Source organism: Amblyomma americanum, chromosome 3, assembly GCF_052857255.1.
Source record: "Amblyomma americanum isolate KBUSLIRL-KWMA chromosome 3, ASM5285725v1, whole genome shotgun sequence".
Taxonomy (NCBI): domain Eukaryota; kingdom Metazoa; phylum Arthropoda; class Arachnida; order Ixodida; family Ixodidae; genus Amblyomma; species Amblyomma americanum.
In genome coordinates, this window is record NC_135499.1 from 170,686,579 (window position 1) to 170,712,556 (window position 25,978).

Genomic DNA, 25,978 nt, shown 5'->3' on the forward strand with positions numbered 1-25,978 from the left:
AGGTATATAAAAGTGAAGGAGGAAATGGGATGAAGAGCAAGGGCATCACGTAAGTCACAACCTCAACGCAAGTCACAACCTGTTGTACAAACACGACGGCCAACTCAGGTATCGGAAGAGTGCTTTGTAGAGCGAGAGGGTTGTCGATTGCTGTGGCAACAGTCCGAGGATCTTACGCTCAGATAGAGGGCGAGTATCGAGGTGGTCTAGAGAACAGTATACCGTGTGTATTTCGGCAATAAACACATGACATTACACAGCAGATGTTCCATTGTCTCTTCACAGGCACATGCGTCCGAGGCAAGACGGTCGGCCATGCCAATGCGGAATGAGTACTGCTTTGTAAAAGCAATAGGGAGCCATAAAGGGAACAGAAGGATCGCATCACGTCACGGTAAGTAGTCGGAAGACCAAAGCAGAGTCCAGGCTACAGTGCACTGAGGCGACGGTTGGAAAACTCGAACATGCATTCTGCGGCAAGTGCGAGCCCCCGCGCCAGCCTGTGAAGCCTACCCGCTGCTTCAACCATTGATACAGGGATAGTCGCATGATGTCCGTTGTTGTGGGAAGATCAGGCTGCTTCATTCGCGCGGTGATCTGTGGTGCCGCAGTGTCCTAGTAGCCATTGGGAAAACATATCATCACGTTTAATTATTGCGCTAAGATCAGGCTGCTTCATTCGCGCGGTGATCTGTGGTGCCGCAGTGTCCTAGTAGCCATTGGGAAAACATATCATCACGTTTAATTATTGCGCTCTGACAAACTTTTGCGTATTTCTGAAACATGGCGTTCAAGCAATCTGCGGAGTAGGTGCATAAACATGTAATCCTGGCTGATGAACTCAAAGGCAGCCCGAAGGGTAACAAGTTCTCCACCCGTCAAGAAAGTCCATGGGGTAGTTTTTTTTTTTTTCACGTCGACCAAGATGGCCCTTGCGAGATGGCCACCTACCCTGCAGAACTAGCGGAGTTAACTGAGCCACCTGCGTAGACGTTGACTATTAGAATGAAAATAATCCGACGTTGCCTGTTTGAGAGCAGCTGATTATATACAGGTTTTCTTCGTAAAGCACGGCTTTCGACAGAGGTCTTCTACTAGCACGCAGAATTAAACATCAATAAACTGCCTAAAGTTCTCGACAACAATGGTCAGGTAGATGTAATATTCTGGACAGCACCAATGTTTCGACATGGTATCTCACAGTAGATTATTCGGAGATGAAAGCAATTGATATATCTTCGAAAATAACTCTTGTATTTCGGTGCTTTCTCTAATGCGTTATGCTACTGACGTTGCGGGTTGTCGCTCCTTTTCTTCTGATGCTTCCTTATACGTAACATTACCTCCTTCAGTTCTGTATGAGTTGTCATTTCGAGTATCTACTTTTTCAGTGTGAATGCTGTTTTTTCCAAGGTCCCAATTTTTCCTACCCTAACTTTTTGCATTCGGCCTCTCCTGCTTGGACCTTATTTGGCCCTCAGCAGAGGTGGGTAACCTCATGAGGTTTAGACCTCAACCTCAAAATGACCTCAACCACACCTCAAGTCTTGAGGCGAGGTTGAGGTGAGGTCGGTGGCTGCTCGAAATTTTGTGAGTGCGGTCAGCAAATCAGACCTCAACCTCACGCGTGAGTTGGAGATTGAGTGAGGTCGTCACTCAATGAGGTCGAAATTTTGCAGTTGCCGCGTCTTACTCCGACAAGTGCCGCTTCCGAAGCGGAGTTGCAGCGCATCACCGCAGTGTTCATGCAATGACGATTGGTGTTCGGTTTCCCCTGTTTGGACAACTGGATGCCACAGTTCCCTCTTCGCTTCCGGCGCTGCGCCGTAATGCCCGTTCAGTTCCGAGCCTACAGGAAGACGCACCCCTCTGGTCTTCTTGGAAGGAGTGCTGCTGTCACTGCACGCCACTCACCCTCCCACTTCCCCCGCTGGCGTAGCAGCCGTAGCTGCCTGCCGATTGGCTCAAACTCCCCGGAGCGCGCAAAGCACGTAACTCACGTTTACCCGCGGTAGCTTTGTCCGATGCCGCAAACAAATAAGTTCAGTCCAACTGGCACGCTATAAGTTCGTCGCAGCGCGGATGGCCCAAAGCAAGGCTACTTCGTGATCATGCTCATTGCTGGCGCTGACGTCACGGCTGTCGCCTTGCAGTCGAGTAAAAGGATCCTGCTGTACATTACACGGTGACTTAACAGAAACTGGAGCAGTCGGCACAGGCGAGAGAATGTGATTCAAGTGGTTTCTAACAAGGACACATGCTGACCCGTTGAAAAACGAACGAAGCCAGAAAAATCTGTATAACACCGTCGAAGCTTTCGATCGGTGTCTTCCACTTCAAATCTCACACTACTTCTGTATATTCCCGTTCTTTAATGCAAGCAGATGCAAATATAAATTAAGTTTTATACCGTTCTAAATTACCTCTCTTCGCTCTCCTGTTCCTTCTCGGAAATTCACATATTATGCTGAAACTCCGCAGCACGGGGCGAACGTATCAGCATTGCGGTGTTATAGCGGTAAAATATGCAAAACTATAATGAATGAATGATAATGTGGTAGCTGATTCCTTTTCCTTTTTTTTAACGAATATGTGTGAATAGAACTGATTACGTGCTGGCGCTGTGCTGCCGAGTCGATGTTTCAAACCTTCTAATATGACGTTTACTGGGGCACACGGTTGTTAGCTTCTGTTTTAGTGTGCGATTTTTGTTTGTAATCATTCTCTTTGTTTTTTTTCTCTTTGTTTTTTTTTCTCGTATGCGATCAGTTAAGTTGGCGGCCTGCCTTGCAGACGACCAGGCACTGCTCACACCGCTATCTTTCCTTTAACTATCTTGCAGATACCGATCGTTCATCTTAAACGGCTTCGCAGAATGCTCGCGCGGCGCTCGCGGGCAAAGAACGTCGAAGATGCAGGCGTACCATTGATTAGTTCAATTTTGAAGGAAAACAAGCGATTGACTTAAAGCAGCTTGTCTCAGACTGGTTGACGAAATGGTGCCCAGAATTCCGTTCGGGCGTATGAGTATTTAGGCGGTGTGTTTTTTTTTTCGGGGGGGGGGGGGGGATTTCTCTGCGGCGAAATTTGAGCGGAGAGCCGTGGTGCCCTTGACAGAGAGAGCGGTCCACGATGCCCTCTCTAGGCCAGTTGTTTTGTCCTGTGTGATTTTAATAGTCGGCACAGTGTTCGAAGACGTAATCTATTTGGGACCCTTACCAATCTAACCTAATAAATAACATTGAATCATTGCAGAACCGCGTCGTTCGTTTTATTTACTCCGATTATTCACGTAACACCAGCATCACAGCCTTGAAGAAACGCGCAGGTCTCCAGGATTTATGTCTCCACCGCAAAATTGCACGACTATCACTTTTTCATAAACTTTATCATCATCCATCACTTCATAACGACTTTTTTTCTTTGCCTCCTTCGATTTTTGACCGCCGCGATCATACCTTTAAAGTTAGGCGTTTCACGTGCAGAACATTTAACTATGCGCATTCATTCTTACCACGCACAATATCTGACTGGAACACTCTGTCTTCACATATCGCAACCACCACTGATCCTGATAAATATTTTAATCTTATATCTTCAATAACTACTGCTTAACTCTTCGCATACATTGTTATTTCTTCATGGCTTCCTTTACAGGGTATGTTATTGCAGGGTATGTTATTAAATGATTCATTGCATTAGTGTTCTGTTTGTATAATTTTAATACTGCAGTAATCTTCGTTCTTTGCCGCGCTGCCATTCTTTTGATTCTTTTGCTTACTTATGTCATGCGAAGTGTCTTATTTTTGCTTTTGTTGTTTTATACTTGTGGTTTTGTTTTATTCTGTTCATTTGCCTGTGCCCCCCCCCCCCCCCCCCCCCTCTATGTAATACCCTCTCGAGGGCCTTTAGGGGTATTCTGTATAAATAAATAAATAAAAATCTTGTTCTTGCAAAATGCCGCGGGAGCACCGACTCATCGGAGAATTTTAAGGATTTCGAAACCATTACCATCGCCACCTGTGGGCAAGTGGCAGAAACGGGGAGGGTCTTGACTTTCCAGGAACATCAACATCAAGATCATTAATTATTAGCTGCAGGTATTGCTATTTTCCCGCATAATAATTGTCTTCGGTTGCTGGGTGATGTACAATATTTAATCAATATTCTGGCAACTTTTAATTTGGTAGCGGTATATCAGGCTTCCCCGGGCTCATAAAGATACACTATTAACATCATCATCATCATTGCCATCATCTCGAGAGTCAAAGGCATGTGTCGTTGCATGATATTTGCAGTATGTCATACATGAGAACTGGCGTGTTTACCTGCTGGACAATCCGAATATCATTAATGTGGACCGGGTTGTGGGCACTCTTTGTAATGAGTCATGTGCGCATGTGCCGTAATGTGGGATCCATATGGATCTTGAAACGAGGGTGGGAGGGGGCCTTGTATTACGTGAAATTACATCGTTGTCAGTGACTAGGTTTGACGTCACATTACATTGCTGTCACGTTACCTGGTATGACTTCACACTTGTATATCATCAGTAATTGTACTACTTATTCTTAGCGTTTCCTAATTACATTAACTATATTTAGTTATTATGCGTGGTAATTATATTCGTCGCGTGATTCGTCGGCTCGTGACGTCCCATGGTGCCGTTTCTTGCGTACATTTTTTTGCGGATATGACCTTGAAAGTGAGCCATCTGATGGTTTCGCATTAATAAAAGAAGCCGCTCGCTTCTACAGACATAAATACAACACGCCTCTGTTGGTGTACTACAGTCGCAGATTGTTAAATGCTTTCGAAGGCAGCATACAGTGGACTGAAAAGAGCGTTTGCTGGGTGACAAAACTATTATCTACGCTGAGTCCTCTCGCAATGCCGGATAGAGGTAGAACATTGAAATATACTGATATGTGTCTGCGTAGCCGTCGCATTTAAAGTACATCAAGGACCAGTTTCTTTACATTCGCTAACTGTTCTCAAGTCTAAAAAGAGTATCGTGAATACCTCCCCCCCCCCCCCCCCCCTCCCAATTTCTCGTAGATAATGTAGAAGGTCTGTGCTTGTCAATTGTCGGTTCCGGTTCGTGCGTGAATGAGCGAGAGGCCTCCAATGCGAACAAGTATACACGAAGCAGGTTGCCGAATATTGACACTGATAAACTGCTCACCGACGTACTGGTGGTAACCGCGTATGGGACACCCCTGACCGCAGGCCATAAACTCTCCGGGGTTAATCCCAGATTATAAGTTTGTCCTATTGCGCGCACATCAATAGCGTCTGTACACACCCTATTAAATAATACCATCATCATTTTCTCTTTTCTGTCTCACAGGATTCTCAGAATCGTTTTTAACTGAAAAACTTCTTAATCATTTTTTTGTTTGTTTGGTTTGTTTTCTGAGGTCGAGCAGCCGACCTCAACTTCACAATTTGAGGTTAAGGTGAGGTTTAGTGAGGTCGGCAGTGGCCTCAGAAAAATTGAGGTGAGGACGTCTCAGGAGACCTTAACCTCAACTGATGAGGTTGAGTGAGGTCGGCAAATTTTGGGGGAGATTGAGTGTGTATTAAATATAAGATAATTTTTTTTACTTAACAGGGACATCTAATTACATTATGTACCGGCAATAGCATTAGACGCTGCTGGTGCCTTTACATCGAGTTTTATATCATTCTGCCACGGTTTATTGGCGGATCCCAATAGCGTCTGCCTGCACACAAGCAGCCATCTCTTCGGGTAATCAGCTGGTGGCTAGATGTTTCCCCGAAGGTGTCTAGATGCGGCGAAACAGACACACTGAAGATATTTCGAAACGTATAGTTGCCAGTTCCGGTCCGGTGACGTCACTTATCCCCAGCCAATGGGCGAATTTCATGCCCGGCATTAGATTTTTTACCCACACATGAGGCTTCTAATGCTATGGCATTAATAAATAGAAAGTTAAGCACCTAATCTAACTTTCTAAGTGTTTCCACGAGACAGAGCAACTGATTCACTTAACGTACACCGCAAATACAGAATTCGTAGACGTCTTGGAACGCCTAACCCGCCGCGGTGGCTCAGTGGTTAGGGCGCTCGACTACTGATCCGGAGTTCCCGGGTTCGAACCCGACCGCGGCGGCTGCGTTTTTATGGAGGAAAAACGCTAAGGCGCCCGTGTGCTGTGCGATGTCAGTGCACGTTAAAGATCCCCAGGTGGTCGAAATTATTCCGGAGCCGTCCACTACGGCACCTATTTCTCTCTTTCTTCTTTCACTCCCTCCTTTATCCCTTCCCTTACGGCGCGGTTCAGGTGTCCAACGATATATGAGACAGATACTGCACCATTTCCTTTCCACCAAAAACCAATTATTATTATTATTATTGGAACGCCTTGCATTTGCTTGCAGCTGCCAACTAGAGCATTCGATTTTCCTTTATTTTTATTTTTTCACTTATCACATACTGCGGACCAAATACGGTCCAAGCAGGAGAGGCGTTTTAGAGAGGCGGGCCCTGCGCACGTGATTTTTGCCAGAGCGTGAGCCGTTAGGGCGACGCTTCGCGCCGCACAGAAGCGACGTCGCCAAATCGACACGCGATACTGCTCCGGCATAGAGCAGTATGCTGCGAAACAGTATAATCTCGGGAGAGCGCTATCTTTTAGCTTGATAGACCCGGCCTATCTCGCCGTTCGATACTGAACGCACCAATATAGAACGCTATTTACCGGTACCAAGGCTGTTCTAAGTCGTCCTACCAGGCGCGGTGGTTATAAGGAACTATTGCGTTCGGCCACTGAGAACGAGCGCGAAAATTCAATCCCGGTTTTTATAAAGAGCCAGCCACGTTTTTATGGAGCCAAATAAAAAAAAATGCCTGGCCGCTGGTAATTCATAGTGTGTTAAAGAATGTCGTGTAATCATGAGCCCTCCACTACGACGTCCTTCATAGCCCGCACGTTTATATGACGTGTAGACACCCACTAATCATTTTATTCTGCCGGCACCTCCTTGCGGCGGTACCAGGCTCGTTATTGTAAGCTGCTGACATGAGCACTCACTTGGAAAGCTTTTCTTTAGCCACTCAGTACGGCACCGTTGCGTAACAGCTCAAGTGAGCCACAGTAAATGTGCAAGGAAACTTTTGATTGTTGGTGTCTTTACATCAGCGAAAGACGAAGCAAGGACGCAAGCACTGACATGACGCCCCAGAGCGGACTGTCCGAGGTCACTGGTTCGGTTCGCCTTGGTTACACAGATGTGTAAGCGAAGCGCGCAACCCGCACTCTTATCATGTCGCAATAACTATGCGCCGGTGAAGCGGCAATCAGTTAAATGCATGAAAATATAGAGAAGCTTTGTGAATATGTTCCTTGTAAGGCGTGAAGGGAAACCTGGAACTTTATCCATTCGCGTAGGTGACGTAAATATGAGAAGCAATGACTCTGGGGCTACTGTAAGTGCACCAAATCTAAAAGGAAGGCCTGCTTGGAATGCTATAAGCATATGACAGAAATCAGTTTTAGGATCTATCCGCGTTTAAGGAAAGGCTATTTACATCAATGGCATAAAATATGCGCAATATACATGCAAAAGCATGTATATGCTTACATGCATAATACATGCATAATACACGCATAATACATACATAATATATGAATAACACATGCAAGTATAAAAGTCAATGACCAGTGGAACTACGCTTTAGTGACAGAGCGAAGTGATCTAAAAACCGACAGATACACAGTCACACGCACTTCGCTTCGAGCTCTGCAATGGTATTGTTTTACCAGCTGTTCTTCAATAAGATGGCAATTTCGTTCCAGAAGCCCCGGTGAAACTAGAAGAAACCGAGTGAGTACATCTCAATCCAAATTTTTAAAATTTTGCCACACGCGTGTCGTGTTTACTTCAATCCGTAAGCAAGCGGCCCGTATTTTATAGGAAATCGAATGTTGCCTCGATACGAGCATCGCCAGCCGGCCGTTCCGATCACCTGTGCCAAGGCTGGCTTGCATGACGCTTCACACATACACCGCCGTACGCCACACCCCTCGATAAAACGGAGGGTTTCTTCGCTAAAATAACCTATGATTCTGATCCCTTGTGCCTGCTCCACACTAGCTGCGAAAAACGCAGTTACGTTGTACTGGCTTTTTGTCTCTTAGTAGTACGCGGAGCGTGAGACGGCTAGAACTCTCAATTAATTCACTTAATCTCACTTAACTCAAAGTGATGCTCAGACAGAAGCCCGACGTTGGGCGCCATAGACCTTGGTGGTAATTAGGCACAGATCTCGGTCCCCAGCCAGATGTAGGGGCAGAGACACGCTCCTAGTTTCTCGAGGACAGATGAGACGTGCGCAGCGAAGCAAATGTAGCGCCGCTGAAAAGAAACACGAGGCCCTTTTCCAGAGGGCAAGTGCCAAGAGAAGAAGACAGCAGCGCCACCGATGCCACGAAGCCACAGTTGGAACTGGGACGCACGGACGAAGGATGCTGCTGTTGCCGCAAGCGGCAATGGACGCAAAAGATACAGGGTCCTTTCTGGGGGCCCGCGTCGCTGCTAGCGTCATTCTTTTGTTGCTTCCTTCGCGCATCCGATCAGTGCGGTCGAAAAGCAAGCACCCCTCCCCCACCTCATCCCCCCAGAACTGACCATGCCGGGCCCTTTCCTGGACCGCAGTAGCGGCGGTGGAGAGACTCGTCTTCCCAGCAACTCTCGCCTGCGGCGAATAACTCTCCTCTGTATAGACCCGAGCTGGGGTCTCCCGAGCGGAACCGGAATGGTCATTGTCTTCCCCAGTTCAGTGTTTGTTATCTTTCTATTTCGGCGCGGTTACGTCTCCGGGTCGTCGGCGGCGCCACCGGAGAGACTGCGCCAGAAAGGGGAGGCATACGTTAGCCCAACAAGGGCGCGCGCGGTATTTTTGTTTCGCGCTGGCTTGCCTCCTGACTGCGCGGCGTGCGCAAGCATCCATTAGCTTGCGGCTCGTCTAAGCTTCGCGAGACGTGCGTGTTTGTGTGTGTATACGGGTATGCACGCACTAAGCAGCCGCGCAGACCTTTAGACGCGGCTTCCGTGGTGTTACATAAACAATCATTTCCGGTACGCCCGGGACCATGCTCGTTCTTTCCATGGGTCCCAGAGCAGCGCCGCGTTTCAAGATGCCGCCATGGTTATTGGACACAGCAGAAAGTGATCAAGGTGGATACCACGTGACGCCACTACGCCCAAAAAATGCACTGCCGTTTTTATTGCTGGAAGAGGTCTGACATTTTCTCAAAGCCTGGAGGATGACTGGAAGAAGTAAAATAAAAAAGGTGATCATATAACGCTTTGTAATGAGTAGAAGAAATAAGCAAATTAAGTTACACCGAAGTGTTCGCGATCACAAGCAAAAGTTCAAGAAAAAGCCACAAAATAAGAGCAGAAAATAGTAATGGTACGAAAATATTCAAATAACACCTCGCGATCATTTCGCCGATTCTTGCGTTTCTTTCATTTTGCTGACGCCACTCTACATCAGACTGTGAAACTCTATGTGAATGGTTATACCTGATTATTGTTGGCCGCAATTTTCAGCTGATATTTAGATTTAAATTCTAAAGGTTTTAGGTTTTTGATAACTTCACACATCATACCGACAACCTTAGTAGCGGACTTTCCCATTCTGCAGGCTTAAAAACTCTGAACAAGATGCCCACTTGAGCACATTGGAATGATTAGCTCAACTTCAGCTCACTGCCACCACGCTGTCGAAGCTTGCTCTTGTTTTTGCGGATAAAGCTGACGATAGATATCAAGCACGCTACCCTTCTGTCTGGATAAATTTTTGCAAGCACAGCAGTAAGGCGATAAAAAAACCCCATTATAAACCAGCGCAGCTATAGTCGCTGTTGAGCAGATTTTGGCCGCTTGGATACAACGGACATGTGACTCACGCGTGATATCCGGCACCCGTTCATTACCTATGCACCGTGAGAACCATTGTTACAGCTGATAAAGAGCGCATCAGCTTGAGGACCAAAACGCTCGCCTTCGAGTCATGTCGAACACTCGATCGGGCGATGATATCAGCAACCGCCAACAGGTTGCCTTACTGTTACCACGCTCGTTTGCTCCTGCTCCGCCAGCAGTTTCGTTGCAACGGCTTCTCACTTCTGTTCTTTCCTATGGAGACCTGTATTTCATTGCCACGGGAGAGGACTTCCCGCTTTTATCAAATTTCAGATAACTTCAGAGCCTCCCTTTGCTAGCTGATCGAAATGGAAGCGATATGGCGGATTTGTAAGTTATTCAATGTTCTGAGTGTCCTGGCAACTGAAAAAAAAAGTAGAGTTTCAATCCAACGCTGTAGAAATGCGTAGTTCCCAATTTTTTCTTTACACTCTTAACAGAAAGGAGTTAACAGTTACTTTAAACATTTAAGAGAAAGGAGTAAAAAGGGAGTAAACTGTACTCTAGGACACTCCCTTTTTTAAAAGGCAGGACAGCTTACTCCCTTTTTGTCTCCCATGTGGGCGTATTCAAGTTCGGAGCGCGAATGCAAGTTTTTTATTTGCAAGTCTTGATTTGCGCTAACATGTCTTCATGCTAACGCGGTGTTTAACTATTATATTATGTTACTGTTAGTCCGATTAGTAAATGGACGTTTTCAGGTACAGTGTGCCTGAGCGCGATTTTTGGTTAATGGAACAATTGCAGCACTCGTCCGCTGGTAGTATCGAGAAAGAAAAGTAAGGCTCACGAATTGTGAGCAGCAGTCACTGCCAAGCTTCACGCATGAGAAGGCCACCTTTTGACTTCCTCATTCATTCTTAGCATCACAATCGAGATGGCCGGATAGCCGCTCTGAAGTCTGCTCTGTGGACAAGCGGTGCTTTAGGCTGTGACTACAGTCCTATATAAAACTAAATTTTAAATTGTGAGGTTTAACGCCCCGAAGCGACACGTTTGAGTCGCTGAATTTACGGCTACCAGCACTTGCGAGTTTGAATAAGCTACTTTTCAAGGTGTCTATTTATCAAGACTTCACCTTTGCATAAACCGATTCGAGATGTGAATGTTGTGATTGGAGTTGTGAATAACTAGGTCGGGTATCACCCAGTGTTCACGGTTCCGTGTCGCTCGCTGCATTGCACCGCGTCTTCCTTAGTCTATGGGTGGCACTTTTCAAGGCGAAATAGAACCTGCACTCTGCGCAACAAGCGCTAAAGACTTCAAAAAAAATTTCGCACTTAACGCACATTTCTAAGTCCCTTTTGCACCCTATACGCTAAACAAAGCTTATAACATCGCTCTTTGCTGCAATCAAAGTAGTTCGCTATTTATTTTTTACCATCCTCAGTACAACTTTGTGGTGCAGTGTAATACCTAGGCTGGTAATACCTGCGACTCGGCTGGTGATGATCATAATTGTTTACTGGAATTTGGGCGGGGAGCGCATGGAATTAACACACCACAGGTGTATCCGGAACACACCCGCACAGTCTTTGAGATTGTCCTCATATACTGTCTTTGTGTTCCACCAGCGCGCTTTCTCCGTCGACGCCTACTGCCCACGTTTTCATCCTTCGGTGCATCTTCGGTATTCTTGCCGTTTGCTCTTTAGAAATGAGTTACCTACACCCCGCAGTCACGTGTCTGATTACTGCAATCAGAAATAAATGACATACATACATGCTAGTTTTGTCGTTTATTTTCTTACTTTGGAAATGAACACAAACTGGCAAAATGCGTCGTTTTTGCGCTGTTCTTTGTACTACGTATCTCGCCTACTTTTTGCCAACCTACAACCACAAGATGCTTTTGCTGATTACACTTTGATGAGTTATTGTTGTTAAGGTTTTTTACTTGTTCAGGCCCACAGACTGAACTGAACGCAAGGCGACACATCTAGAACCGTGATGACAATATATGCTACCTTGTATAGTATAGCCACACTGACGTGAGGCAATTTTGCTTCCCGACTTTACTCGAGAACGGCCATGAAAATTGCTCCAATAGCAGCTTTGCCAGCATATTGACCAGAGTAGTGCGTAGATGCTTAATGAATATTATGTAAACGGAACATCAGCGTAAAGCAATGTCGACGTTACTGACTGTTACGTCAACCACGAAAGAAAAAAATGGCCAAATAAAAAGTAACAAAAAAAACTGAACTCGGTTTCGGAATAAATAGGCGCATTACTTAATGGCTACACCGCGTCTAAAAAAAAACTATACGCGAAAGAATAGAGCGCTCTGTCGAGGATAAGTAAGTATAAAACGTCGCGGGCCAATTGTCCTCCCGTTCCAGCTCAGCAGCTGCGCAGACCTTCAGTGCTGTAACAGGGGCTGCTTCACAAGGACTACTTTGTTATCAGGCGCGCTAGCGCGCGCCGCGGTAAGTTTCCGAGGTTTCCCGCAAATTTGAGTGTGTGGGCGTGCTTCAGGACGCTATCTACACGGCGGGTCTGTTTCCTGGAAGACCGGCGTCACTGCAGACTCCATTTCAAGAGGCCGTTGTAGGCGTTGTAGGCATGCTTCCCGTGAGGACACACTTACAAGCATTGTTTTTCTCGCATATTTTTTTTAGAAACGTTTACATCCCGAAAAAGAATAAATGTATAAATATGAAGGTCTGAATTATTTTAGCCATCAAGTTTTTTTTTTTACTTGAGTGCACCGAAAATCTTAAAAGCTGGCAACAATGAATCTGGCAGAAAATAAAAGTATTACCGCGAATTTAGAGCGCCTTGCGCTTTCAAAGATGTAACTATGACCGAAAATCTTAAAAGCTGGCAACAATGAATCTGACAGAAAATAAAAGTATTACCGCGAATTTAGAGCGCCTTGCGCTTTCAAAGATGTAATTGTGACCGAAAATCTTAAAAGCTGGCAACAATGAATCTGGCAGAAAATAAAAGTATTACCGCGAATTTAGAGCGCCTTGCGCTTTCAAAGATGTAATTGCGCTCAGGTACACTCTCTCGAACCCAATAAGTAGATATTTTATCAAGAAATGTATACCCCAACGGCAATCGGGCATAGCTGAAAATGCAAGCTTTTCGCACATGATCGACATCATTAACCTGACTACGCCGACCGCAGGACAAAGACCTCTCCCATATCTCTCAAATTAATCCTACCTTGTGCCAGCTGCGGCCCTCCTATCCCTGCAAACTTCTTAATCTCATCCGCCCACCGGTTGACCTTCAAGTGAGCCAGAGGTCAAGTGTGGCTATAGGCCTTACCATATGTGGTCCACCACGGTGTCGCTCAACCTGACCTTTGACCTTTCGATTCGCTGGTAGAAGGCGGTAGAATAAGCCGCAGCATTCATTGGGTGACCAACCTCTCGCGATGAAACATTAGTTTAACTGAACTACCACCTGCCATGGTGGCAGGGTGGGCGCGCTGCCTATACAGTGTGCGAAATGCACTCAACGTTACAGACGTCAGCCGCGTCGCGTCTACCTGCCCGATACACCACAGCTTTCGGTCTCTAACCAGGTTCAGCAGTAGTTAAACCACAGCTAATTATTGCTTCTGTTTTTTTGGCGGGCGGGAGGAGGGAGGGGGGAATAAAAAACCAATTTCCCTCCGCTCTTCCTCCTCCCCTCGGAGCGCAACGGTGGTCTTCAGGGGTTGTTCAACTTAGCAGTGAAATAGTGCGCAGCGCCGGAGTGTGAAGGAACACGAACTGAAGGGGTCACATCACTCAGAGTAGCGGCAATTATTTCACGGTAATTCATAGTGGTGGGACTGGTTAGCCATTTAAGACATATCGACGTTTCCCACGCCGAATCATACGTGTCACAGTATAACATTACAGAAGAACCTTGCCTATGTTGCTTCTGCCTTGTGCGACGGCAACGCTCGCTGAACAGCAAAGCTTTCTGGAAAAGTGTACGCCCAGAAATCACGCTACTACGCGATAGCTTAAGGAGCTTGTTCTGCTGAAAACCAGTCGTCGGCCGTCGTCCTGCGTCAGTCAGGAAAAATTCCAGAAGTTTCAAATGAAAAATATTAATTAGCCAGATTTGGAGTTCGAACCCACGCCCTCCGCGTGCCACGCGGGCACGCAGTGCATAAGTCCACGAAGGTTTTTTTTTCTTTTTATTGCGCATATGCAACGAAGGGCCGTTGCTTCAAGCTTGTTGGAGGGGGCCCCTAGTGAACGTGTTGTGGTGTGTATGACTTGGTAACGTGTGTTTGAGACGTGCACATATGTTAAAGTAATCAAAAAATATAAATATGCTATTTAGGCGTCAGAAATTGCTCGGAATGAAAAAAATGGTGTCATGGTACTTCATTGCACTGAAACAAATGGTGCGTATGTGTATGAGTATGTAGTGGAGTGTTATGTCGTGCAGTGTAACCTAGATAGTCATTGGTAATCGATAATTGTGATTGGTGATTGGTAATCGATGATGCGATCGGTAATTGCGATTGTAATCCATGACAATGATCGGTAATGTGATTGTGAATTGGCAATCGGTGAAAAATGGGAAATACAAGGAATAAAAAGAAAAAAAGTAGGAGAAAGCGCTATCGCTTTACTCATAAGGCGAAGCTCAAGCGTCCTCCTAATTTTCTTGCCTCAGTTACATGGTAAGTAACAAAAGAAAACTACTAATACATAGAAACACCTTATTACGTGAGGCTTTGTCAGTCACCGCTGCCTTCCCTCGTGTTCAGACATTGTATTTCCTTCTCCAATCCAACTCGGCTCCTTTATAAAACTGAGACACTCCCAAATTGTGACGCATTTTGAAGTGAAAAGTGCTGCTGTTTAACGGTCAACGTTGTTGAGATTATACGGGACAAAGCGAAGGTCTCTCGCGTCATTCATTTATCACTAACATGTGAAGTGGTGCTCTCTATTTTTACGTTATTGTTTTGCTGATAAATGTTCGGAACTAGGCCTAAGCAACTAATCTGTTAACTCGTCAGCTTTCAAGGAGAACTATGAGAACATCACAGCGAAAGTGAAATGAAAGGCATACACGAACTCGACACTGTCTTTCTGTGTCGTTTGCTCGTCATGTTGCTCTATACCTTTGATATGAATTTCCAAATGGTAGCCAAGAACTGTAGGTTTGTAAAAGGTGGTATCTTACCAGTCCTGTTAAAGTTGGCCAGCGGAAGAACCAGAACACGTTGGTTAACGGCGCGTATTGTGCAACACACTAATTGTTTGCAAATCTTAACAATCTGCCACAGGAAAACAAGTGCTTCTAAGAAGCGCTTTTTTTTTATTCCGAGGATCCTTTAGTTTGCAGTGAAGCTCTAACATCATCGTCGTTACCATGATCATTACTGAATACATGCCTTAGCAAGTTGCCAAAAAGTTGGTCGCCGTGCTCGAATCATAGGGAGTTCAGGATTTAGTTCATTTCTTTCTAGATTTATTCCTTGGGTCACTACTCCGGTGGCGATAAAAATTAGCTGCGCACGAGCTTGCTTGAAAAATCGCACCCGGAAGTCTTGATGACCGCATAGCAAGAGTCAAACACTTACATCAAACAAACGAGAAACATTAAAAAAAAGAAGAAAAACGTCCTGGAGGTCGTCTTCGAGACACGAGACAAGGACCTGGCACAGAGTCAAGTGCAGAGTGGATCTGCACAGATTAGATGCAGATGATACGCAGCGATGACGAAATCACGGTACGGATTTCTTCTAGGAAGTAGATGGTATCTTAAACTTCAGAGCATTAAGTGAGGATAGTTTCTCGCAGATTTGTATTAGCGGTGTGAACGCCATGAAGAGGGCGTTAAGAGCGTCAGTGATGCTTCGTAGTTCCGCGTTTTGCGTAGCCACCGGATGTGGAATATATATAGATGCGTCAGTATATGAACTCTGTAAAATAAGTTGATGAAAGTAAGATTTTGTCGTAAGTAGGCTGCATTATTACCTTGTTAACATGGTCGCTTTTTATTCTCGACTCCCACCATGACGCAACACTCGACACCTCTTGTTTGAACAATGCGCAGATCAGGTTAATTTTTTACTGCGATAATTAGCCAGCCGGATGTCGGGTCCTAACGAACGTAGCAGAAAGGCCGCAAACGCTGAGCCAACGTGGCAGGAAATACCGTCAGCAAAATCCGCGGTAGGCTCACTTCAGAAGTGAACGAGAGAGTAATGGGTCATTACTCCCCCAGGCAAGGATGAATATTTCTTTAACTACGAAGCTTTTGTAGAAACTCTATAGGTTTCTCCCATGGCCGTAAGGCTGTGCTTGGGTGGATGTCATACCGAGCATTGTTCCCTTATTTAAAATCACCTCCACCTTGGCAGATTGCTCTAAACACGTTGGACTGACTCAAGGAATTATGAAACCGGAAGCACTGCGTTATTTGCCTCAGAACACTCAAAGGGCCGCTCTGTGATAAAGAAGCCGCTTTCTTCAAGAGGTGATGATGGGACTCAGACGTATCACGTAGTCGATAAATGGAACTCTGAAACACGAACTATTCAGCAACGCAATCCGTACCTTACGGTTTCACATCATATTCCCTTATTTTATCTTCTTGTGTCCTGCGCCACCAATGTTTTCACTGTCGCTCTAACAATTCCAATTATCCTCTATCTCTGGAGAGAGAGAGAATGAACTTCATTTCAGTCTTTGAGGAGGAAGGCTCCCTTCTGGCGCAGGTAAGGTACTGTCGCTTGGTGGCCTTTATCTCTGGGATCTCAGCGACCTCGTCAGCCCTGTCCGTCAGTAACTTTTGCTGCAACAGGTCCGAGGTGCGCAACGCGGTCTCCCAGTGATCTTCTGTGGTTATTTGGCTGAAAGGGTTTTTCTGCAGGCCCGCATGATGTGACTGAGATTCGCGTACTCTCAACATATTTTGTATTCTGCAGAGTACGTAATTTTAGCTAGCATTCCTGACCTTGGGAATGCGTGTGCTTGGAGTTGCCTGAGAGTGGTTGCTTGCTTTTCCGTGAGCGTGGGGCTGGGAGGGGGTACCCCTTCCTGCTCGTTCAATAGAAGGACGTGATTTCACTGAATGTGAGTAGATGGTCCCTCACTGATCTGACCCCGTGGTTTGGGAACACGCCTGGTCCTGTCCGGACAGTGGGTCCTCAGGCTATGATGTTGATCTGTTCGTGAGGGGGTCCATATTTGTTTGATTAGACATTCTGGGGGGAATCTGCTAATTATTTTGGCGGGTTGGGGTGTACTCTGCCTCTGGTAAGGTTATTAATTGTAGTTTTGAGTCTCAAATTATAATCTTTCGTTCTGAAACATTTATGATGATGGCGTATGCTATTGCTGCATCTTCTGCTTCCTCCGGACTTTTCGCTGGTATTGTCGAAGCTGCTATGCTGTTGTTTTTGTTGTTGTCCCGTGCTTTCACCTTCTTGCAACGCTTCTTCTACTTCTGCATCGCAGTCTTCCTATCTCCACAGCGTAATGTCGTCAACGTATATGCTGTGATATAGGTTTGGTATCTCTTTTAGTCGTTGTGGGATCTCTGGCACCACACACCGCATGGACAGGCCATAAAATAAAATAAGAACTATTGACAGTGCCACCTGGTAATTCATTGAAGCCGGTTTTACTGCGTCTAAACCTTATTCAGCATTCACAGCATTCAGAAAAAAGGTAGTGCGTCGAAGCATCTTCAAACACAACCGCCAAAATCTTGGTCGTTAAATTTGCTTTGCACTTTCACGCACAAGCTATCACCTATAAACGCTTCAAACTTGTCCAACTGGACGAATGAGCGGCCAATGGGCCTTTGGACACCCATATCGGCATCTCACATACTCCCCGCTCTTTTTTCGCAAAGAAAAATAAATTACGGACTCGTTCGCATTGATTGGAGGTGAAACAACGAAGCTGCATTAATTAGGAATAATTACGAAGGTGGCGAGGAACACCAGCGACAAAAAAAAAAACACTCTCTGCGTGTGCACATTTCTCATTCCTATCCTGCGTCATCATCATGGGGCACAATTGGAATGAGCCGGACCATCGGCGTAATTCATTTGCATACATGCATCTCTGTTTCGGTGATGTCTCGCTTGCTCAGTTTTCCCGCCATATGTGCTGTACTGCCACTCGAAAACCAAAAGACTGGAGCGCCCTTCGTTCTTGCCTGCAGGAGTACATATATACGTACCAGAATATGCCAGATTTTCACACCTCGGGCTACAAACGTGACGGAAATCTGCATCTCTTTCGCACGTAAGCAACACCGATTACGAAAAGAAACCAGGAAATCTCCTCTGCCCTTTGAGAAAGCGGAGTGTGGCGGAAGGGGAACGCTTAAAGGCATCGTTAACACTATCTCCGGATCATCGGTGGAAATTATTGCGTGTTTCGCGCCCGTTTACAAGTGAACACGCGCCGCCACAACTCCGCAGCAGCCTATTGTGGCTGTCACTAAAGCGAAGTCGTTGAACCGGGGCCACGCACTCGTAGATAGTCACATCAGAGCTGGCCTCGAAGTGAGAACTGATTTGAATCGTAACCACTAGATCTAGATCTGCGGCGCGTATCGCGCCATATCTGGAGCTGCGCGAACACTATCGGTGCCTGCGGGGTTCGGCAGCCGCGGAAGATTTGTCCGATTCTCTGATCGCGGGCTCCTGCCGGGATCCAAGGACGCCTCGATGTATTCGCCGACGAGCTGGGCACGTTTCGCGGGCTGTCTCGTACGTGAGCTGCGCATGCAACTCGTATATTCACAGTCACCAACGGAAGAAGTTGAACGCGAAGGTTTCAGGCTCTTAGTTTTCGTAGTGTTTTCTTATTGTGTTGGTTTACGCGGTTATTTTAAATAAGGAGACGTTGTTGCTTGAATACGGTGTCAACTTCTCCTGGTGGAATTGAGGACACAGCAGCTGTTGTTGCTTGAATAGCTGTCAAGTGCTCCCAAGCATAAAAATAGCAGTAGCAAGAGCCGGTATAACACATAAATTAAATTACCAATTGTCTTCGCTCCGCGGCGAGTTGTAGTTTTAAAGGAACTTTCCGGTAACTAGCTAACTTTACAACTTGTGCTATCACAACAAACTTGTTACTGCACAACTGCGTAACCAATTACGCCCACACTAGTATAGTTTGATATCTGTATCATCATCATCAGCCTAATTATGTCTACTGCATGACAAAGGCCTCTCCCGCGCCCTCTAATTAACCATGTACTGTGCCAGCTGCAGCAACCTTATCACAGTAACTTTCTAATCTCATTCTCCCATCTGATTTTCTGTCGCCCTCTGCCAATCTTGTCCTCTCATGGAAACCACTCTGTTTCCCCGAGGGCCATCGGTTATCTATACCTTCGCATTTCATGCCCTGTCCATGCCCATTTCTTTCAGATATCAACTAGGATATCCTCTAATAGCGTTTGATCCCCGATCCAATCTGATCCCCTCCGGTACAACTATCATTTTCTTCTGCATAGCTCGCTGAACTATCCTCAATTTAAGTTCAAGCCATTTTGTAAGCCTCCCGGCTTCCGTCCAAGTATACTATGTGTATACCAATGTGATACACACACTGCTATTTATATCTATAACATATAGCAGGTGCTAACATATACAGTGCTTGAGAGGCTAGCACGCATATTAAAGTATACAAAATTAAGGGTTCTTTTGCCTCTTGACGCATCTGCTTACAAGAATTAAGTGCTTCTTGCGGCCGCCAACTTGTCGCAGCTCCTTCACATCTCTGCACTATGGAAAAAGTTTACAGGGCGAGCAAATCACATCCTACGACGGTGTGCAATAGCCAGTGGCGATTCATCTTGAATGGCGATTTTTGGTCATGTTTTTGCTTTTCATTGTTTTGCGCGCCGACTCAGTTACGCATCATCACCTCGAGTAAAGGAGTTTGCTCATCCGTTATTATTAGCGAACACGTACACCATCTATATTTGGTGCTGCAATGGAAGCGAAAATATGAGAAATACCAATCCTGACCTAACGCCCTTCTACGACATGGCAGCCCTCGACAATAAAACTGCCATAACGTCGTGCCTTTTGTGTTCTCCTTTCATGCCGTGCCTTTTTTTTCTTCGTGTATAGTCAACTGCAGTACTCATTTTACCTTTAATTGGTTTAAATAGCTACCTGAGCTCACGTTAACGAACGGCGGAAAAATGCGGACTCAAAATAAGGTTTAGCTACCGGATTCTGTCCTACTTACAGCTAAAACTTTAATTAATAGTGCGTAGTGAAACAAGCGTCCGGTACGAGCAAGTGAAAGTTTAGTGCGTAGATATGTGAGAAGAGGAGCAAAAAACAATAAGTAAGGTCTCGCCGCTACCAACTACCACGAAAGTCTTCACAGACCTGACCCGTCGTGCTAGCTGAGGGGGTCTGTTGGTCAGTGGCTGAGCCCAAGGCCTCAATATCAAATCCGCGCAGCAGCGGCCGCCTTTCAGTGGAGGCAAAATGCAGAAACGTGCGTGCGCTGTGCGGTGTCAGTGCACCTCAAAGAGCACGGGAGGCCGAATCAATCTGGAGCTCTCCACTGTGCATTCCACATAACACACGAGTAGCTTCGAGACGAATTACCTCACTTGTGAAGGGGGAGGGGGAGGAGGCGCTACCAGCGCAAGTCAATGGCTTCCATACCTGCGTGGTTGGGTCGCGAATGCATGCGAGCCGCACACCTTGTGGAAACTGTCCTCAATAGGCGCGCATCTTTCACTTCAATGCAAGCAAGTTGTGAGAAGTGGGAAAGTAAACACTTCGAAAAGCAGGAATAGAAAGTGGTAGGGTTTTAACATCCCATTAAACCCAGCAAACGTGCGAAAGCATGTCTTCATTCTTCGGCTCTTTTTTTTTTCTTCTGGCATTTCAATGTGTACGCAAACGCGTTTCTCGCTCTACATCGCCCTCTCTCCACTCGGCTCCAGGCTGGCGCGACGCCCTCCTCCCACTGGCTGCAGCTGGCGCGACGCTCCTTCGAACTAACCCGAGCTTACCCGAGTAACTCCGATCACACAAGACAAGATTCTATCTCGAGGTTGGTACGTCGGGAGTAGTGATTTCGCACTGTAAGGTTTCTGGCGACAGCCGGTGGTCTGATTCAGCTGCGTATTCGGCCAGGACACCTGCAGCCGGGGTCCCTGCACGGCGATAGGCATCTGGGTTCCCACGGCCGGTCCTCGCGTGGTTTATTGGATTCGAGACGGAGGATTCCACTGCCGTTTGAAAACAACATTGTTCCCGGAAGATCGACCGTGCAGCACGGAGGCAGTTAGCGACCGCCAGAACCGAGCAGGGGGTGACTCACCCCTTCAACTGTGCCTGCTCGCCGGCGCCTCGCCCATTCGGACTTCCCGGAAGACGTGTCCGGCTGGAGCGTGAGAACTGTCGTTCGGACGCGAAGACACCGCTCTCTCTGGTGGGGGCGATTGTCCAGCGGCACCCTCTTTCTCCGGCGAGGCATGTGACGGGGGCGTGTCCCTATGTGAAGTGTGTGTGTGTGTGTGTGTGTGTGTGTGTGTGTGTGTGTGTGTGTGTGTGTGTGTGTGTGTGTGTGTGTGTGTGTGTGTGTGTGTGTGTGTGTGTGTGTGTGTGTGTGTGTGTGTGTGTGTGTGTGTGTACGATAACGCAAGTTAGGCCACGCCCAACCTGGTGAAGACTGCCTCGAACCTGGGGAATCCTAGGGACCGGACCCTTTTTAAACCGGACGACGAGTGCCGTGAGAAAAAGAATCCTCGATCATCCTCAGATCTTCTCAGATCCTCCGACCTTCCCCCATCACCCTCCAATGGGTTCCAAAATCTTGTAAATAATGTAAAATAAACCCCCTGTGCAGTTTCCTTCATAACCAAGTCCGACAACGTCATTCGGAGAAGAGACCTGCGGCGCTGAAAGAGTCAGCTCACTCAAGGAGCCCTCGTCCCCAACAGCACTAAAAATTTCGTCCCAGCGATGACGCACTACTATACTGCACAGAAGTGGCAAAGAATGGAGCACGTTGGGCTTTAACTTGCACTAGAAGATGGCATAAAATATTCATTTTTATTGGCTAAGAACTGCTGCTAGCCGAAAAAGTAAAGGAAGTTAGGCGCTTACGCAGACTACATGGCCTGGTTTAACGACCGTGTCGCCTCCAGTCCAGACGTGTGTTCTCGTCCGTCCTTCGCGCCCTTGGCTGGTGTATAGCTCTCATGTGCACTGAGGCGTGAAGCCGATCATAAAGTTAGGCAGCTCAGTGCATGGCCAATTCCAAGTTCAAGCATTCAAGGAGGAATGCATGAGACCTCCCTTGAGTTTTTAGTACCTTCTCGCTCTTATCGCCCGTGGGTTATTCAAGGAAGATATCGTAATGCCAATCAGCATAAGCGGATCACGTAATACAGCCTTCGCCGTGGGTATGCGCCATAAAGCCTGAGGACATCATCATCGTTATCATCACTGGCAAAAAGCGTGTGATCAATAGATATCATCGGCCGATCAATGGGCCGCTAAGATTATCTTAAATAAAGCTCGCTAGAGGCAGCCCTACTGGAGCCCTACTGGAGTACTGGAGCCCTGCAACTCCAGTACTTGATATCGCATGGGGGATGACCAGGGCGTAATGGTTAGACTTCTGCAGTTTCATATCGGTCGTATACCTGAATAATATCAATCTTACTTCATGAGAGAATGTTTCGCGGAAAGTCATTCATGCTTAAAAGTGCGTTGTCCTTGCGTTAAAAAGCTATAACAGGTTCTAAATGCCATAACATATCACAAGTTAAAGGCATAAACATGCAAAATTACAATATGCTGGCTATAAGATGCTGAGTGCCAATGTACTTGGTGGATACTGTCTGCTTAGATTGTCTCATACCGTCAGCAACTGTAACAAGCCGATCCAATGCTGCTCTCCTAGGCAAGTCTTTTAGCGAAAATGATTAACTCAGTGAAATTAGGGCATGCGAGTGCCACAATACAGTATGCTCGGAGAGTTGGTGTTTACTTCCATATCTACAGCGCTAAAGACGGGACAGAAGGAACACACACAAGTCACACAACAGAGCTCTGTTTCGTTATTTCGTTTCGTGCCCCACAGTGGCACAACTGCCGGCTAATCAAACAACGGACTACGAGAGTCGGGAACCTGACACCTGCCGCAGCAGCTAGGCTTAAACAAAAAAAAACAACACTGATCAGCTCTATTTTTCTCGCATTTCTAATAACTGGCCTCTCATTAGCTTAAATACCTCCGTAATTTTGTCTGGCTTCCGATGGCACGATGCCAATAATAGATCCTTCCTCTTCGCTTCGTGGGAACTGTTTTCATTTTCAACGGCTCCTATTAGAAGCGACACAGCGACTCGACTTGGCGTAGATGCACCGAAACACTGCAGATTGCACATTAATCATGTCCAGGTTGTGCTCAGAGATCGTGCAGAGATTTCTGCAGCACTTAAATGAGCTTCCGTCTGTGCGAGTCTCGTCATCGCATGCTTTGATACAAGACCATCGTTCGCAATGCGCTTACAAGATCTCTGCAAGAGCTGGGCACCGAGTTTCGACACTTCTTTCCTGCTAGCAAAGATTGCACTGCCGCTTTCAAAGCCACATTTTTTTTTCTCGCTAGCCTGCTGATAACGCAAAGCGTGAACTTGCAGTGGCCTGTCGTTAATTACCATAATTACTGCATCGTAAAATGCCGAAGGCATGTCTTATCTGCAAATTGCCGCTCACACCGATAAAAGCCAGCAGAGGAGAGAAAAAACAAACAAACAGAAAGTCATCTCAACGAAGACTGCGGGGTCTGTTCCAGAAAAAGCAAAACAGAAGTGAATGAATGGAAAGTAACCGCTGCAATACACCCGAGAAAGGTACGAACGAGACAAGCACCCTGCACATAGAAGTGATAGGACGCATTTCGACATTCTTGCCAGTAGAAGCACACGTTTATGGAGGCTTCAGCGCAGGCTATAGCATGTCTGCTATTGACAATGGTAATGATCACGACATGCCCTGTGAGCAGTCATGCAATGCAGTCAGTAATGGTGGAATGTAAATAGTTTTAGAACACTGTTAGGAGAATGCTTCTAATTAAACGCTGTCCGGCAATGCAATATTCCAACAGCCTCTTCAGTTAAGAGCGGCGCAATATTGTGCTTGTCTCACGTCAGCAACTTGGTAGTGCAGGCCATATTGTAGTTTTGAATTCGTTTCCCGCCTCTCTTTCTTTGTCATTTCCTTATTGAGATACCTGAGGAAGAGCTAGAACAAACTGTCATAGCTTCCACTCACATGCATCAACTGCCGGAGCACTGAAGCACTAAAGACAGTTAAGAAGAAAAACATTACAGGGTGGACCATACATAGCGAGACGTTTAAGAGCGTGGCGCTGAGGCTCGCGCAGCTAATGCACTGTCTCAGTGTCTGCGCCTGTCACACTGTGCTCATGCTCCCTACGCGAGGCTCCCGCAGCTGGTGCTACGTGAGCAATAAAACGAGAAGCCCAAGTGTCCTCGCTATGTGTGGTTCACCCTGTACCTCCTGGAGTGCCGAACTTGCAGATCGGTGACACCGCGACAAATTAAAATAGAAAAATCAAGAGCTATATATATATATATATATATATATATATATATATATATATATATATATAGAGAGAGAGAGAGAGAGAGAGAGAGGAAGCCAACCAGTCACCGAAACCAAGGTGCATAGGGGAATGTTTGTAATTTTTTTTAAATTTGTAGTGCCAATCAATTGATCTAAAGAAAATTACACACACACATATATATATAATATATATATATATATATATATATATATATATATATATATATATGATATATATATATATATATATATATATATATATATATATATATATATATATATATATATATATATATATATAACAGCCGTCGCCGTAGCTCAGTGGCAGGGCACCGGACGCGATATTCGAGGTCGTGGGTTCGGATCGCACCGGCGGCATAGTTGTTTTTTCTGCTGCTTTATAAGTAATTTTCTTTAAGTGATAGATTAATGTAAGTGTTATTATCTCACAGATCAGCACTACACATTAAAAAAAAATTAAAACATTCCCCTATGCACCTTGGTTTCGGTGACTGTTGGCTCCCTTCATAAGTGTGTGTGTGTGTGTGGATATATATATATATATATATATATATATATATATATATATATATATATATATATATATATATATATATATATATATATATATATATATATATATATATACATTATGGAGAAAAAAATAATAACGCTTAAATTTTTTCAAGACCGATGCTCTCAGCCCGGAACCGAAAAGGTACTGTGCATGGTCACCGCGTATACGCAAGTGCTTACTGCTTCTTTTTTTACCATGACGCGTGCTTTCGCTGCATTAAGATTTTTTTTACCCTCTGCTCCATTTTTTCGTAACTTCTTTCAACCGGGTGCACAAGAGCAAATATGCATAGAACATTGTCTCAAGCTTGTGACAAGAAGGAACAGTGTTCAACAAGAGAGACAGCACATCTGACACTATCGTGCACAAGCATTCAGTGCATTTTGATTTCTGCCATAAAGGATCCGAACGTAGTTTAAAGAACGGAGGGCTAACCAATCATACTTTTCTTCGGGTGTACACTCCCTAATTCACATGATATGCGAAGCAAGGACATGCAAGTAACAAAGAAAAGAATACATATCAAGAACGAAGCAAAAACTTGGACGACGCTTCATGTACCGTACAATTGCGATATTATGACACGTCACACATGTCGCTTCCGGTTGCTCAATACACACAGGCCGTGTTTAATTGGCGACTCTAAATGGTGACGCTAACTGGTAACTCTAGTTAATGTTTGTTGCCTTCTTTGGGGTATAAGTTGGTCGCACTATACCACTATCGCAATGAACGAACGCTGTTCAGTGGTTCAGAGGTAACGCGCCCTACCCGCGACCCAAAGGACCGCGGTTCGATTTTGCTAGACCACCTTTCTTTCAGCGAAAGTGCTCTTGCCGTGACGTCGCGACCTTCTCTGCCAATAGGAATTCCGTA

General features: G+C 45.8%; 1 protein-coding gene across 1 annotated transcript in view; it reads left to right on the forward strand.

The window, feature by feature from the left end:
* The first annotated feature begins 286 nt into the window (after positions 1-286).
* SCAP (SREBP cleavage activating protein) overlaps positions 287-25,978 on the forward strand; it is a 113,341-nt gene continuing 87,649 nt past the window's right edge. Inside the window, exon 1 of the mRNA XM_077658768.1 lies at positions 287-394. Coding sequence (XP_077514894.1) covers positions 316-394 — 79 coding nt within the window. The 5' untranslated portion in view covers positions 287-315. The remainder of the gene's footprint in view (positions 395-25,978) is intronic.